Below are 13,925 nucleotides of genomic sequence, written 5' to 3'. Positions count from 1 at the left end.
CAGTGTGCAGTAAAATCGGAAGAGAGAAAATCGAATGCTTACATATTAGACTGTCAATTGTGTAGAACCAAAATTAGCACTGAAAGTGAAAGATGTTTCGAACCATGGATTTGCAAGTGGATATGATACTTAAAATAGAGGCGTGAAGAATCAACGGCATTGCAATCTGAAGCTTGCAAAATAGATAATGTATTTGAGTATTTCCACTTTCTTTACTTGCTTGAATGGGGCTTTAGCAACCTAACCTTGGGCCGTGGGCCCGTGGCTATCAAACTTTCTAACACACGACTGGTCACGAAGCAAAATCGATCACACTGGGGCTGTTCTTACTTCTTAGGTGCCTTGTGCACAATTACCATCGAGAGTCGTATACCATCTCGCTAGAATTTATTTCTAGGTATGAGCCAAAATTTAGTACATTAAACCTTTGAACAACTATGCTAATTTTAATCATCAAATTTTGTTGTCTCAGATGAACTTCCATTTTTGTTAGTATTATTCGAGTGACAGTATGAGCCTCTAAACAACAGAATAACTGCTGCTGCTCTTCTTTACCGCAAAGTAAAATGTATAGGGGTTAGGTAACGATATCTGTTATAAAACGGACAGGGAAACAGTACAGCACAAAATTTTCGGCTTGGCCTCGATTCCTAACATGTAATTCTATGATAAATATATTTAATATCCATATTTTGCTTATAGTTCGTTAGAACGCCTACAGTTTTCATTACCCTTTTGTGAAAAGCAGTGTTGATGCCATGACAATTCATGCCATATGCAGCTACAAAAAACAATTTTGGGAAACAATGCTCGAGACTGCAAATGTTATCGTTTCCAGCAATGAATTTACGACGATGGACATCAGCAAGGCGCCGAGGCCACATGCCCACACCTACTGCTACCACTTGTTCAGTATAACAAAGAATCAAAGAATGAAAATGCTATTTTCTGCACATTACATTTCCTGTGCGAAAATTCAACATATACTGCTCGACCACAAATCTGAGCAGGAGGGAGAAAATGAAAAGAATGGCTTTTGTACCACCTACCACGTATGGTATGAAAGAAAGAAGAAACTGCTAATACTATTTTACAGTTATGCGATGGAGTGGGTTGGGTATTGATGAGTAGTGTCACAAGATGCTGCCCAGAAACCATAGGTGCAAGAAGAGCCAGTACACCATAAGCCCTAGCCTCGCTCGTGGCCGGTTCATCAAAATTTGGCTCCCCGAGACCCTACAGAAAGACTCAAGTTGATTAGACCAAAGTGCACTTCCGAACAGAAGTTAGATGCAGTACTATCATAGTAGCCAACCATCAACTAATCAATAGAATGGATACAACACGGGTACATTTCAAGAAATAAATTTGACTTGTCATGTTGTATGAATTTAACTCTTCTTTCCACTGAGCCTGGTCATAAATGAAGAAATATAGAGTAAACTAATAGCCTGAGAAATTATGCAAGCTGCTTTGATCCTGGTATTAAATAAAAACCAAAAGTATCTGTTAAGGTAGTAAGAATTTTGTCTGCCTCTAAAACCCCATGATCAGGATTAAATTTGTTTTAGGAGAACACACAAAGCGAGGAAACAAGATAGCCTAATTACTGGTCTGCACTGGATAAGCCCTCTTATAAGTGTCGGAAAGACAAGGCAGTATTTGTTAAGGCCAAAAGTTCTGCATGCACCTAATTACTGATTTGGGCTTGATAAGCTGTCCTATCAATACTGGAAAAACTAAAAAGAAGGCAGTATTAAGGACTGGCCTTTGGTAACTTCTCCTCAGTATAACAAAAAAAATACTAACGTTCTAAGGGATACTGAGGGTATAGCAGCTATAGTTATTAGGGTGTGGGTAATCCTTTTTAAAGCTTAACAGAATAATTCATAATCAGAAAAATGGGTCCCTTATTTTCCATTTGGAAAAAAGTGCAAACATTTGTTCTGCAAAATCAATTCAGACGGAGAGAGCTAAGCAGTGCAAGTTGCTGAACCACTACAGCTCAAGGGTACCAGTGAATGCTGAGCATAGCCCACCTCATTCTTAAGTTTCCAACACACAAGGACAGCATTATTGTAATAGTGCAATCAGCTTACCAGATAGAATCAACCCTATCAGCGATGTGCTTTCCCTGTGCTGGAATCAAGCCCGATGTATGCAGTGATTTTATACGCCCTTCAAAGACAAGAACAGTGCTGTTATTTACACATTAAAATGTAGCGGGAAAAAAACTCAAAAGAAGTAGGCTACAATACCTTTGTCGTCTGAATCCTGTGCAGCAATTAGTCGTTCTGACTCTGAGCCAATATTTAGAACAAGATGATCTGATGATCCCTTCCGCATAGTTCTAGTATGTGCAGCAGTAGAGACAGATGAAATTGACGCCTTGCCCATTGGTCCCTGCAGAGTAGTTCAAAAGACCAAATTATAACCAAACATAAATATATCTGCACAGATCTGTGCTAGTACGCAAAGAATAGTTCTGTGCAAAAAGATGACAAACTACTAGCATCAGAACACCATAACAACAAAGGCAAGGTTACTTGTGAGCAGTGAAATCACAACTAAAGAACAATATATTACTTCTAAACATTACGAATGCCTATTAGAAGATTAAAAAGAAGAATAACTAACTACAAAGTCAGAAGCAGAAACAAATGCTTACCACATCTTCAATCTCAGACACATCTGAACCAATTGCTGAGGAAGATGCTTCAAATGATCTGTCTTTACTAGAATCTGGTTGCGCGAGTCGTGCATGGTACAAGTTCTCAAGCATCTTAACTTTTGTTGACAACTCATCAACTGCCTTTTCCCTGGACTGCAACTTTGCTCCTAGCTCCTGTATTACGGATTTAGCATTCCCAGATTCAGTACTTGAAGCAATTATTAGTTTTTCCAGCTTCGATAAGAGAGCTTGTGTGGTAGTAGGTTTGTTATCTTCTACTAAATCTTTCCCTCCGAGATATCCTAACCGCTGAATCATCCTCTCCATACTAACAGTCACCTCAAGAAGTTCACTGCTTTTGGACTCCAACTCCCTATTATTTAGATCACTATTTCTGGAGACCTCCCTCAGCTGTTCTATTTCACGAGTATATGATTCAACATTTAACTGTAAATCTTCATTTTCATATCTTAAGGTCTCGACCTCACATTGAAGTGCACTGAATCCATCAATGACAGCAAAGAGTTTGTCAATTGGACTAGGCAATGCCGCCTCTTCCCTCTGCAAATGTGACTCGTCTGACAGCAAGTTTAACTTATTTATCTTCCCAACAAGGGCTTCCATTTGATCTTTTGAAATTGCATCATCCGTTATGCCTGGATTTTTGAAGAAAAATAGTTCAGCAAGATGGAAAGTAGTAAAATAAGTTTGGAACCAAAAGAACATAAAAAATAAAAGAATATTCAATTATAATTTAGTACAATGTTACCTCTGTCGGTTGTAATTTGAGTATGCTCAAGTGATAGCAACTCTAACTCCCTTGCCTTCAATGTACCCTCCCTTTCCTGGTATTCCTGCATCTTTAGTTCCATTCTGTTGCATTCATCCTGTAATGTTTCAAGCTCTTTCTCCAGCATGCATGCCCTTTCTAATAACAACTGATGGTCATGTGCAGCAATTTCAGTATCTGATTCAGCTTGTTTCAGCCTCATTTTGAACTCATCCAATGCAGTTATCACACATCCCTTAATAGCAGATAATTCTTCAGATTTAGACTTCAGTATTGTAATTGTAGACAGTAAAGCATCAGCCACCTTATTATAATCATCAGCATCCTCATCCATCAGATCAGATACAGTTATTTCTAGTTCAGATCTTGTGCTAGGCCTGCCTGTAGCCAACTCAATTGCATATCCTAGATCAACCACATCATCAAAAACAATTTTAATCTGCTGGATGCAATAAATACATTTTGATGACATTGCTCTCAGCTCTTTTTGTAGAGAAAGCACTTCAGATTCTTGAGCTCTGTTATGAGCATCCTTGTTTCCCAATTCAATCTTCAAGGTGCCATACTCTTCTAGAGTATGAGCAAAGTTGTTGCTCGCCAGTTGCAGAGCATGAAGCACCAACATAATATTGCCATTCATGTAGGATGACAAATCTTTCAAAAAACTAGAAAAGTATTCAGCTTGGCTGTTCAACTGTTCAACAATAGTAGAGAAGGACACAGTATCATCAATATTCCCTTTTCTAGTTTTGCTGATGGCCAATCTTTCTGTAACAAAGCTATTGTAGTCTGGAAGAGAGAGAAGTGTTGAGAGTTGTTCTGACTCCTGTACCATTTATGATCATGAAGAGGTCAAGTTAGCACAATCACTATGCCTGATATGAACTGGCAAACCAAAGGGGAAGAAAAGGGAAAAACTTGAAGGGAGAAAGTGTAAAATTGTATAAGGTCCACTCTTAATTGCATGCATAACATACATGCAAAATAATATATCAAGTGAAACTAGATGGCCATGTCAATAGTGGATTCCATTTCTTACTAGTTATCTTACTAACAAGATCAGACACAACATGTTGACAGTTCTTAATTAGATTACTCATTCAGCTATCTTGTACACTGGTGGGAAGCAATAGCACACACTAAGGACAATGCTACGGAGTTGACAGGACTAGATGAGAAATTATGACGATTAAACAAAGCATGCAACTCGGTCCAATGGTAGTGAAATATTTCTGGAACTTTGAAGTACTCTGGATAGCTCTAGAAAGCCAGTATGTTCAATAAATCAATAAATTATCTCATTTCATTGGACAGAACGTAAAAGCCTAAACAAAATGCATGATCATAAGGAGAAAAATACCTCCACAACTGCATGAAAGCCCTTTGCAGCAAGCTGCTCCTGCATACTTTTAACAATAAGGCCCATCTCTCTCAAGCTGCTGATTGTCTTTCCAAACTCTTCAGCCATCAGAGATAAGCGACTATCATCCATTACAAGCATGCTAAGCTTCTCGAGGTAACCATGATGTTCCGTTGAATGACTTTGCAAGTTTCCATGAGTTCTATCCAAGTCCTCCAAACATTTAGCTAGCTTAGCATTAAGAGCACTGATTTCTGTTTCATGTTTCACTTCAGCTTCATTCTTTTCAGCATCAAGAATAGAAATATTTGATCTAGCCTGTGATAGTTCATCTTGCAGTAAATTAATGGTGGCATTGGCATCTTCAAGTTTCTTGACATTTATAGCCAATTCCTCATTTGTTTTCTCCAACTCCTCCTCTATAGCAGCAGTATGCAACTGTACTTGATGTTTTTCTTCAGAAAGGGAAGAAATATGATCATTTACTTTTCTCAATTCATCTTCTAACACATTTATAGTGGAAAGAGCGTCAGAAAGCCTGCTAGCATGTAAGGTAATTTGCTCATTTGCTTTGTGTAGCTCATAATCCAAAGAACTCTTAGCAACTTGTGATTCCTGGATGTATTGGGCAATCTGGCTAATTTTTTCCATAGGCTCCTCAAAGGGCTGATCAACAGGAAGAGCAAGGCTTGATATTGAATCAGCCAGAGTGCCCAAGGAAACTCTGGCTTCTTCCAACATGCTTTCTACTTTTCCTTTTTCATCATTAAGGGTAACAATATCTAATTGCAGCTTTTCAAAATGTGCAGATTGCAAAGACACATGCTCAACATGCTCTCTGAGGTCTGTCATGGAAGATTCTTTTGATTCTATCTCATGTCTTAGATTCTCAATATCAATGTTCTTTGCACCCAACTCTTGTTTTATCTTATCTGCTTCGGAGGTTTTCTCAATCAAAGCTTGGTTTAGATTTTCTGTTTCCATGCAACTCTCATCCAGAGCATGTTTAAGCCTTTCAATCTCAGAGTTTTTGCCATCCAAAACTTGCTTCAAATTATCTGCTATGGAGTTATTTTCATCAAAAGCATGTTTCAGCTTCTCTATCTCAGAGTTCTTTATGTCCAAAACTTCTTTCATATTCTCTGTTTCAGATTTATTTTCATTTAGAGCATATTTAAGCTTCTCTATCTCAGAGTTCTTCCCTTCCAGAACTTGTTTCAAATTCTCTATTTCAGAGCTCTTTTGATCGAGGACTTGCTTGAGTCCTTCACGCTCATGTACCAGACCCTTCCCCTTCTTTACAGCCATTGATAGCTTCTCTCTAAGCAATGATGATCTCTCCTCCACCCGTTCGAGCTCCTTCTGCAGTGAGTCCTTTTCATTTTCCAGAACATGATTTTCCTCCGCCATTCTATGCAGTTCACCAGTCCTCACAGATCTATCAATCATGTCTTCCTCGAGAATTATCTTACATAGTGATGATTCCTGATCTAGGGTATATAGAAATGTTTGCAGCTTCTCAAAACTGTCAGTCTCGATAGGAAAGGATTTCGTTCTTTGTTGGATGTTGCTGAGGCTCTGCTGTACTAATTTGGCAGTATCCAGAGGTTCATTACCTTCCAACGAGACTTCAGAAAATTCTGCAAATGCCTTTATCAGCTCATTATTCTGTGATGAGGCAACAGACAATTTATCAATAGCATCATTATATAGGGACATCAATTCTGATTGTTCATTTACAAGCATGTCTTTTTCCTGTTTCTCTTCCAGTAGCACAATTGTCAAACGGTCAATTTCCTCATGCATCGAAACCAGCTTTGATTCATATGCAGTCAGTCTAGCCAACATATCAGCAGATTCACTATGTAACCGGGCTACATCATCTTTGGCCTGGTTCAGCGAGCTGACAAGCCAACTGATCTGATAATCAAGTTCACCAGTTAAGACCGAATGTGGAATGTCAATTGAGCTTAAGATGCCTTTAACTTTGTGGTGCTCTGAGAAGATCATATCTGCAATTTTCTTCTGCTCAATTAACCATCCCAACCTGTCTGCCATCTCCAAGGAAAGCAGATCCTCTGGAAATGTTGCCTCCGACATGATCTCTTCAATGTGTTGAAGAACCCCATCTTTTAGTGAAAGGGATGCCTGGAGAGAAGTAAGGGCACTGTTTGCTTCATTTAGTTGCTCGATGTTGGCCTTAGCAGCTTCCCAAGCACTATATGTTTCTCGAAGCTCATCCAAGCATTTCTCATGCTCAATTGTCTTTTCATCTAGAGAAACCCTTAGCTCCTCAACTCTGCCCTCAGCTGCTTGCAGGGCATCAGACTTCTTTTGCAACTCCGCCATGCAATTTTGAAGCTCAGCCGTCTTTTCAGCCAAGGCCTGCTTCAAGGAATCACGGTGCTGCACTAGTGACTTGCCCTTCGTAACAGCCATGCTGAGCTTCTCCTTGGTTGTTGATAACTTATGCTCCATCTGCTCAAACTCTGCCTTAGCTTTGCTTGCCTCAGCATTCGCTGCATCCCGAGCGGCTTTCACTTCCTCAAGTTCATCGGAAAGAGCCTTCTTCTCTTCAGCAAAAGTGTTCAGCTTCTGCAGGAAATCCACCTCATTTCTCTTGCTACTGACCAATTCCTCTGTAACAATACCCAAGATGGTAGCTAGGTCACCTTGCCCTGTGGCCACAAAACCAGGCTTCACCTCTGTTAAAACTTGCTCAAGCTGTTCAATACCCATTGAGACCTGCTTGTACTTGTCCAATAGTGACGAAGTCTTCCTTTCTAGAATAGAAATCCCATCCTGATCAGCACCCTCAAAGCTGGCATCATCTTGCCCAGCCACAGCATCAATTGATGCAAGCATCCGCCCAACAGCTTGCTCAGACCCTTCCCTCCACGAACCCAGGTATACATCAGCAACCTCCCTTGACACCTCTGCCTCCGCAACCCTCGTATGTAGGCTCTCAATCTCCTGCCCCCTGGCTCGTGCCACTGAATTAAGTTCAAGGACAAGCCTCGAGCAGTCGTCCAGCATTGAATGTAACGGCGTCTCATCAGGGTCCTCCCCATCCCCATGCAACGAAACTGAAGCTTCCAGCCCAACCATCTCCTGTAGCATCCTCCGGAGTGCCACTGCCTCCCGGGCAAACGCCTCCTTCTCTTCCTGAACCAAAACAATTGTGTGTCACATCACGTGCTAGAGCTTGCCCGGCGCTAAATCACGCGAGGCCAATCCAATCCGTTTGCCGAGGCAACAGGAAGCAGCACCTGGTACTTGCGGAGCTCGGCGTCAGCGCTGGACACCTCAGGGAAGTCGATGACGGCCATGGACTCGTCCAGCGCGCGCGCGGAGCGTGAGCCCGAGGCGGCGAGGTCGTCGGGTGCGTCCTCGAAGGTCTCCCCGCTGGTGGCGTCGTCGGCCGGCATGTTCACGAGGACGCCGCCGTCCGGGTCCGCCCCGGGGCTCCGCGCTTCCTGCAGAGCGAGAGGGAGCTCCTCTTAAGAAGCCGTTGGTCCGGAGCCCGGGCCCACGCATCGGAACGGAGTCGGCTTCGCGCCATACCTGCGCGGGAAGCTCGACGAGGACGCCGTCGCTGCTGCCGCTCTCGTCGGAGTGGGCCTGGCCGCGCCGCGGCGAGGAGCAGCGGCGGGCGGAGGGGGAGGTGGACGAGGAGGAGGACTTGGGGGAGGAGTCGGAGTCGGAGTGGTCGCCCATGGCGGCGGCGGCGCTAGAGATCTGGGCCGGTGGGGGGATCCGATCGATCAAGCCATCGGCGTTCGGCGACGCGGGGGGGGGAGGAGAGCAGGGGGTATCGGGTGGAATGTCTGGTTCGGTGGAGACGATGGCGCGTGGGCCAGTCCCCGGGTGCGTGGAGCCGAGCTGCAGGCTGCGGCTGCAGCTGCCGCAGAGGATCGGGGGCAGAGGGAGCTTACACGTGGGGCCCGGTTGGCAGTGGGGGAGCTGGCAGTGGTGATTTGTCGATGTGGCGCTGGCTCGCTGGCTATTGCCAGCGGCGCGGCGACCCAAGGCCCACCTGCCGGTGCGCGAGGACGTGAACCCTGCGGGGGGATCCACTACGCAGCCCAAGATCCAGTGTGCGGTTTGGTTCGTTGACCCGAGACACTCGGCGATCGCGGAGGGGATGGGCAAGCGGTCACGTTTCACCTGATCACTTTTATTTGAGAGGGTTCAGTCCACCTCGAGAGCAAGTATCGTAAGAACAACTCCAGTAAATTGACTAAATAGATTGCCATCTTTATATTTATTCGATGTGTATAAAAAATTAATCTCCAGCAGGCTTTCTAAATGAGTAGACCTTGGCTTTCCAGGGCTAATTGGAGGAGAATATTGCTGAAAGAGACAGCATGACAAACGGGAGAGATTGGGGCTAAGTGACGGCTTTCGAAGGCGAGCTTTTGGAATGGGAGAGCAACATCAGAGTGACGATGAATGATGATCATTTTAGTTCATAACCACTTCTTATCTCTATTACTAAAAAGAGAGGCTAAGGGTGAAAAAAATCAACGATCAGTCTGCACTTGGTCTTTCGTCTTTCGTCGTTTGGTTTTTGGTGCCGTCCGCCCCAGCCCGCCCACCTATCCTGCAGCCTCCGTTAAAAAAAGAGTTTTTTGGATCTATGCCACTGTTATTTTTCGAGTTTTGAAATATGCCATTACTATTTGCGTTATTAGAACCATGCCATTACTATTCTGAAAATCTTTGATCCATGCCATTACGCACCTATTCTGTGGCTTTCCAAGGTACCGTATTTTAGTATGGACAGAAATGCCCCCAGCTCTATACTTACACTTTGCTCTGCTCCGCACCTCCGTCCGTCCCCGGCGCGCGGCCGCACACCGCCGCTCACCCCCCCCCCCCCCCCGCGCGCCATTCCCATGATTCGCGTGCAGGAACGACAGTCTCTTCAGGAAGAAGACAGCCAGGTCCTCGAGCACTCGCTCAGCTTCAAGAACTGGGAGGCGTAGGTGGCACCTCATCAGGACCCAGAGCCGGCGGGTGCCGTCACCGGCAGGAGCGGCGGCGGCGGCATCAACGGCGCGCGCCAGGGGACCTTAGCGCTGCAGCTGCAGCCGCCGCAGCCACGTCGCCGCAGTAGAGCACGAGACTGTGCAAGCGCTCGCCGCCGACCGTCTTCCAGCGCCTCCGAGCTCGAATCGACCATCCTCGCCGTCGAATCGACCTTCCCCGCCGCCGAATCAACCATCATCACCACCTTTTGGACCTTCCCCGTCGCGAGCCCACCGCCGAAGGCTCCGCGGCGGGCCGTTGTGTTGAGGGTGGAGGCCAAGGGGGTCGGCGAGGTTGTGGCGGGGCTCCGACGCGGCGAATCGACCGGCGGCCTCCCATCCTCCATGGCTCTGTGCCGCCGCCTCCCCTGCTTCGCGGCGCGGACGGAACGCAGGCCTCGCGGGCGCGGCAGCGCTTGTGGAGCAGGCGTGGCACAGAGGCGCGGGCCTCGCGGGTGGTGCGAAGGCGCTCGCGTGGAGCAAGGGCGGCGGCGCGGGCGTGGAACGGGGGCACGGCGGCGGAGGGGGGAGCAGGGGCACGGCAGCGCGGGCGGGGAGCAGGGGCGGCACGCGCGGGCCGGGGAGAGGAGCACGACAGTGGCGGGGAGCAGGGGCACGGCGGCGTGGGCCGGGGAGAGGAGCACGACGGTGGCGGGGAGCAGGGAGTCGTCGGCGTCCATGGCGCATGGCGCTGACCGGCTGCTCCAGGGGCAAGACCGGAAACGGTGGTCTGCATGTGGGTCCAAACGCTCGAGGAGTGCACATAATGGCATGGATCAAAGTTTTTGAAAATAGCAATGACATTGTTTCAATATCGTAAATAGTAATTGTATATTTCAAAACTCGGAAAATAACGGTGGCATGGAAAAAAACCTTAAAAAAACGGGATCGAGATCCCTTCTGTCACCTCCTCTTGCGATCTCGCACAACTCCGCCTACCGCCGCGCGCGGGCTCCTCCGCCCGTCGCCGCGCGCGCCGTCCTCCGCCCGCCGCCGCTCGCTCCTCCACCCTCCTCCGCCGCGCGCAGCGTCCTCCGCCGCCGCCGCACGCGTCGTCCTCCGCCGGTCGCCACGTGCGCCGTCCTCCTTCCTCCGCCAGCCCGCCCGCCCGCCGGTCGTCCTCCGAGCGCCGGACCTGCCGTCGCGCGCGGGCTCCTCCGCCCGTCGCCGCGCGCGGGTTCCTCCGCCCGACGCCGTGCGCTCCTCCACCCGCCCCCGCCGCGCGGCGTCCTCCGCGCCGCTGGTGCGCGCGTCGTCCTCTGCCGCGGCTGGTGCGCGCACGTCTGCCGTCCCCCGAGCGTCCCCGGTGCCCCCGATCCGTGCCAACCCCTGCCGCCACGCCGTTTGCACGCCGCCGGCCCCCATCCACGCGCCGCCACTGCGCCGCCCCCGGCGTCGCAGATCCACTCTGGTCCCGCCACGCCGCTCCGTCCCCGGCGTCGGCGTCGTCACTGCTCCATCCCGGCGTTGCAGCTGCCCTACGTCGCGCAACTGCTTCATCCCCGGCGTCGCCTCGGCTCCGCCCGATCACCACTGCCGCCATGCCACTGCACCGCTTCTACCCGGCCTACACTGTGCAGCTCGCCGATCAGTACAAAGCATCATACCTCTACCCAACGACTACTCATCGTTCTATGATTCTGGGATTTGTGCAGGCGAGTACTTGGGGTTGCTTGATGACAGGATAAAATACGGCCACAATGGCGACGAGCAGGAGCACCTAAAGCACTGCCAATATGAAGCACCGCACCCTCGCTGGCCTAGAACACCGCCGCCGTCCTAGCTCTGGCCGAACTTCCCATCGCCGCCAACTGCATCTGCATCCTGCTTCTGGTGAGCACGTGCTCACGTTCCCCTTTTCGCAGCTCTGATCTGTTAAGAGTATGTTAATTATCCTGGTTTGGTTAACTGATTAGCGCACACCTTGAATAATTGAGGAAGATGAGTCTTAACCCAAAATGATTACCCAATGTTTAGTTTAACAAACACTTGATCTGGTTACCTAAGGTTACCTGAATTTGATCAAATTGAGATGTATGCCCTATACTGCAAGACATTATGGTCAGATTGGATTATCATTCTTTGAGGAGCATACCCTGGAGGCCTGGACTACAGTGAATAATGTACGTTAGAGTACATTAAATTTGTTTCTCTGAATGGCTGCAATATTTTCAGTGATATTCCTATGTATCCACATTGTTATGTTGGATTCTCTAAATTACATGGCCGCAGTACTATTCTATCCTGGTAGTGTCCTATGCCATTTTATCTTTTAGACAATTTCTTATACTGAGATGCAGATCAAATAACTGGAAGGCAATGCTGAAGGCTGAATTTCAGTGAAGTGGTCTATGATCTATTGCTTAATTACTGATTGTGTTCAGTTTTGCCTTAGTGATTAACAGATTTCTTAACTCTGAAATTTGCTTTGGCGTTGCTTTGTGCACCGGTTAAGAATAGGTTTACTGATTAATTTGGGGCTATAATATTACTATGCCAAAATACTTTTGTTCCTGACATAGATATATGAATATCTAGAAAGCATATAATTAGACACTGTTCGAGCACCAGCATGGCTTTTGCATCGTATTAAATTTTTACTTCAGTTGCAGATGACGGAATTGCCATTGCTCTGTGGACTCCAGGGTTCCACACTTCCACATGGTCTAGAGACAGCTTATGTGTTGGGCCTGGGCTTGGGCCTGTCGGTTGAAATGCCGTGGCTGGAGTGCTATTCTGGTGTTTGTTTGTTTTTTTATTTAACCAGCAAATATGTTATGCTGTCTGGGTAAACTATATGACTGACTGATTTTTTTTTTTGAAACAATAGCAGGAGCTCTGCCTTTCAATTAAGAAAAAAGCATTTAAATGTACAAGAACGGATAACCAAAACAAGACCGAAGGTTATCCTACCCACGCAACGCAGCAGAGTACACAACAACCCTGGGTCATCGTTGCCGAGCATGGTTGCATAGCAGCCAGCAGCTCCAACTCTCTAGGGTCGACCCCAGACGCCTAGCGATGCCAAAACAAGTGGGTCTGAAGCAAGAGGTCGCGACAGGTCATCGTTGCCCAGCTCAAGAAGACCAGCTCTGACTTCCTGCCAAGGACCCAAGCCCCGCCCCCGGTGTTTGCCAAACTCCCAAGCGAAGAACCAGACGCCGAAGAAGGGGGTTCGCCTCGTGTTATCATTGCCAAGCCACGCCCCAACGCAGCAGCTCCGACTTCATGCGGCAATCAATGACTGACTGATTTCAGTGTAAACAAACCAGCTAATATGACAATGGTTTAATTGGTTAATGTTCAATTACCAGGTTGGCACATTGGAGGACGGATTGTATGGATCTGACGAAAAAGAACATTGATTGCATGCCATTTGGAGACCTTCATAACACCACCAATGGAGGTAACTAAGGAAGTCTGCTTCAACTTGCATCCTTGTGAAATATATGATTAGTCACTCTAAATAGATTTGTATATGAAACTCCTGTTATCGCAGTTACCAGTAAAAATGCATAGTTCACTGCTGCAAGCTGCGCTCCACTGACACTAACTGTCCCTGGTACTATGGTGTTCACATAATTTGCAGGTGGCGATTTCAGGTTAAACAAGGAAAGCATAGACCCTAATGGAAGTACTGATTGGCTCCATAGAAACTACTCATACCAGCACCACAAAATTGATAATGACAAAGTATCAATTCAAATGCCAGCTATTTTTACTATAGGGGTCTCTCTAGGAGTTTGATGTTTACTATTAGATTTTCCAAGAAAAACCATGATGTTGTTTCCTACAATTCAAATTTTATGTATATATTCAAGCAACAATATTGTCGACTTCGTCTGTGTCAGTACCCTGCAACTGGGGTACCCACTCCTACTGTGCCAAGACTCGCGTAGTTATCCGTAACTACGCCCTAAGGAGCCGAGCAGCCGGACCCCTGGGGTCCGACTCCATCTCACCGGACCAACGGTCCCGGACCCGCTTCCCGCTCGGGGACGGGTCCGGTGTCACCACATGTCCCAGAGGTGGAAATGCTCAGCACCTGTGACCGCGGACCCGGACCCCCGCAGG

General features: G+C 47.1%; 2 protein-coding genes across 2 annotated transcripts; one reads left to right on the top strand and one right to left on the bottom strand.

Moving 5' to 3' along the window:
• Positions 1–813: 813 nt before the first annotated feature.
• Positions 814–8,668, bottom strand: LOC120707447 (GRIP and coiled-coil domain-containing protein 2-like). The gene is made up of 8 exons (XM_039992355.1): positions 8,386–8,668; positions 8,091–8,297; positions 4,822–7,986; positions 3,441–4,287; positions 2,669–3,327; positions 2,259–2,403; positions 2,100–2,178; positions 814–1,236 (listed from the first exon to the last, which is right to left on the bottom strand). Exons 1-8 carry the CDS (start codon positions 8,536–8,538, stop codon positions 1,134–1,136), a joined length of 5,358 nt encoding a protein of 1,785 aa, XP_039848289.1. The 5' UTR covers positions 8,539–8,668; the 3' UTR covers positions 814–1,133.
• A 1,861-nt stretch (positions 8,669–10,529) lies between these two features.
• On the top strand, positions 10,530–13,575 carry LOC120655233 (uncharacterized protein DKFZp434B061-like). Its single transcript, XM_039932983.1, has 3 exons — positions 10,530–10,587; positions 10,676–11,425; positions 11,507–13,575. The coding sequence occupies exons 1-3, from the start codon at positions 10,530–10,532 to the stop codon at positions 11,632–11,634; spliced, it is 936 nt and encodes a 311-aa protein (XP_039788917.1). The 3' UTR covers positions 11,635–13,575.
• Positions 13,576–13,925: the final 350 nt, after the last annotated feature.

This window comes from Panicum virgatum, chromosome 1K, assembly GCF_016808335.1.
Source record: "Panicum virgatum strain AP13 chromosome 1K, P.virgatum_v5, whole genome shotgun sequence".
In the NCBI taxonomy this organism is placed as follows: Eukaryota; Viridiplantae; Streptophyta; class Magnoliopsida; order Poales; family Poaceae; genus Panicum; species Panicum virgatum.
The sequence above is the reverse complement of the archived record's forward strand: the minus strand, read 5'-3'. Positions and strand labels throughout refer to the sequence as shown.

Excerpts from the sequence above, each read along its gene's own strand:
- LOC120655233 (XM_039932983.1), top strand. The coding sequence starts at position 10,530 with ATGGCGCATGGCGCTGACCGGCTGCTCCAGGGGCAAGACCGGAAACGG. Across the intron at positions 10,588-10,675 it reads CCGGAAACGGTGGTCTGCAT|TAATTGTATATTTCAAAACT; the intron begins GTGGGTCCAAAC and ends TATCGTAAATAG. Across the intron at positions 11,426-11,506 it reads GCTTCTACCCGGCCTACACT|GCGAGTACTTGGGGTTGCTT; the intron begins GTGCAGCTCGCC and ends GGATTTGTGCAG.
- LOC120707447 (XM_039992355.1), bottom strand. The coding sequence starts at position 8,538 with ATGGGCGACCACTCCGACTCCGACTCCTCCCCCAAGTCCTCCTCCTCG. Across the intron at positions 4,288-4,821 it reads GCTTTCATGCAGTTGTGGAG|GAGTCAGAACAACTCTCAAC; the intron begins GTATTTTTCTCC and ends TAAATGGTACAG. Across the intron at positions 3,328-3,440 it reads TCAAATTACAACCGACAGAG|GCATAACGGATGATGCAATT; the intron begins GTAACATTGTAC and ends TCAAAAATCCAG.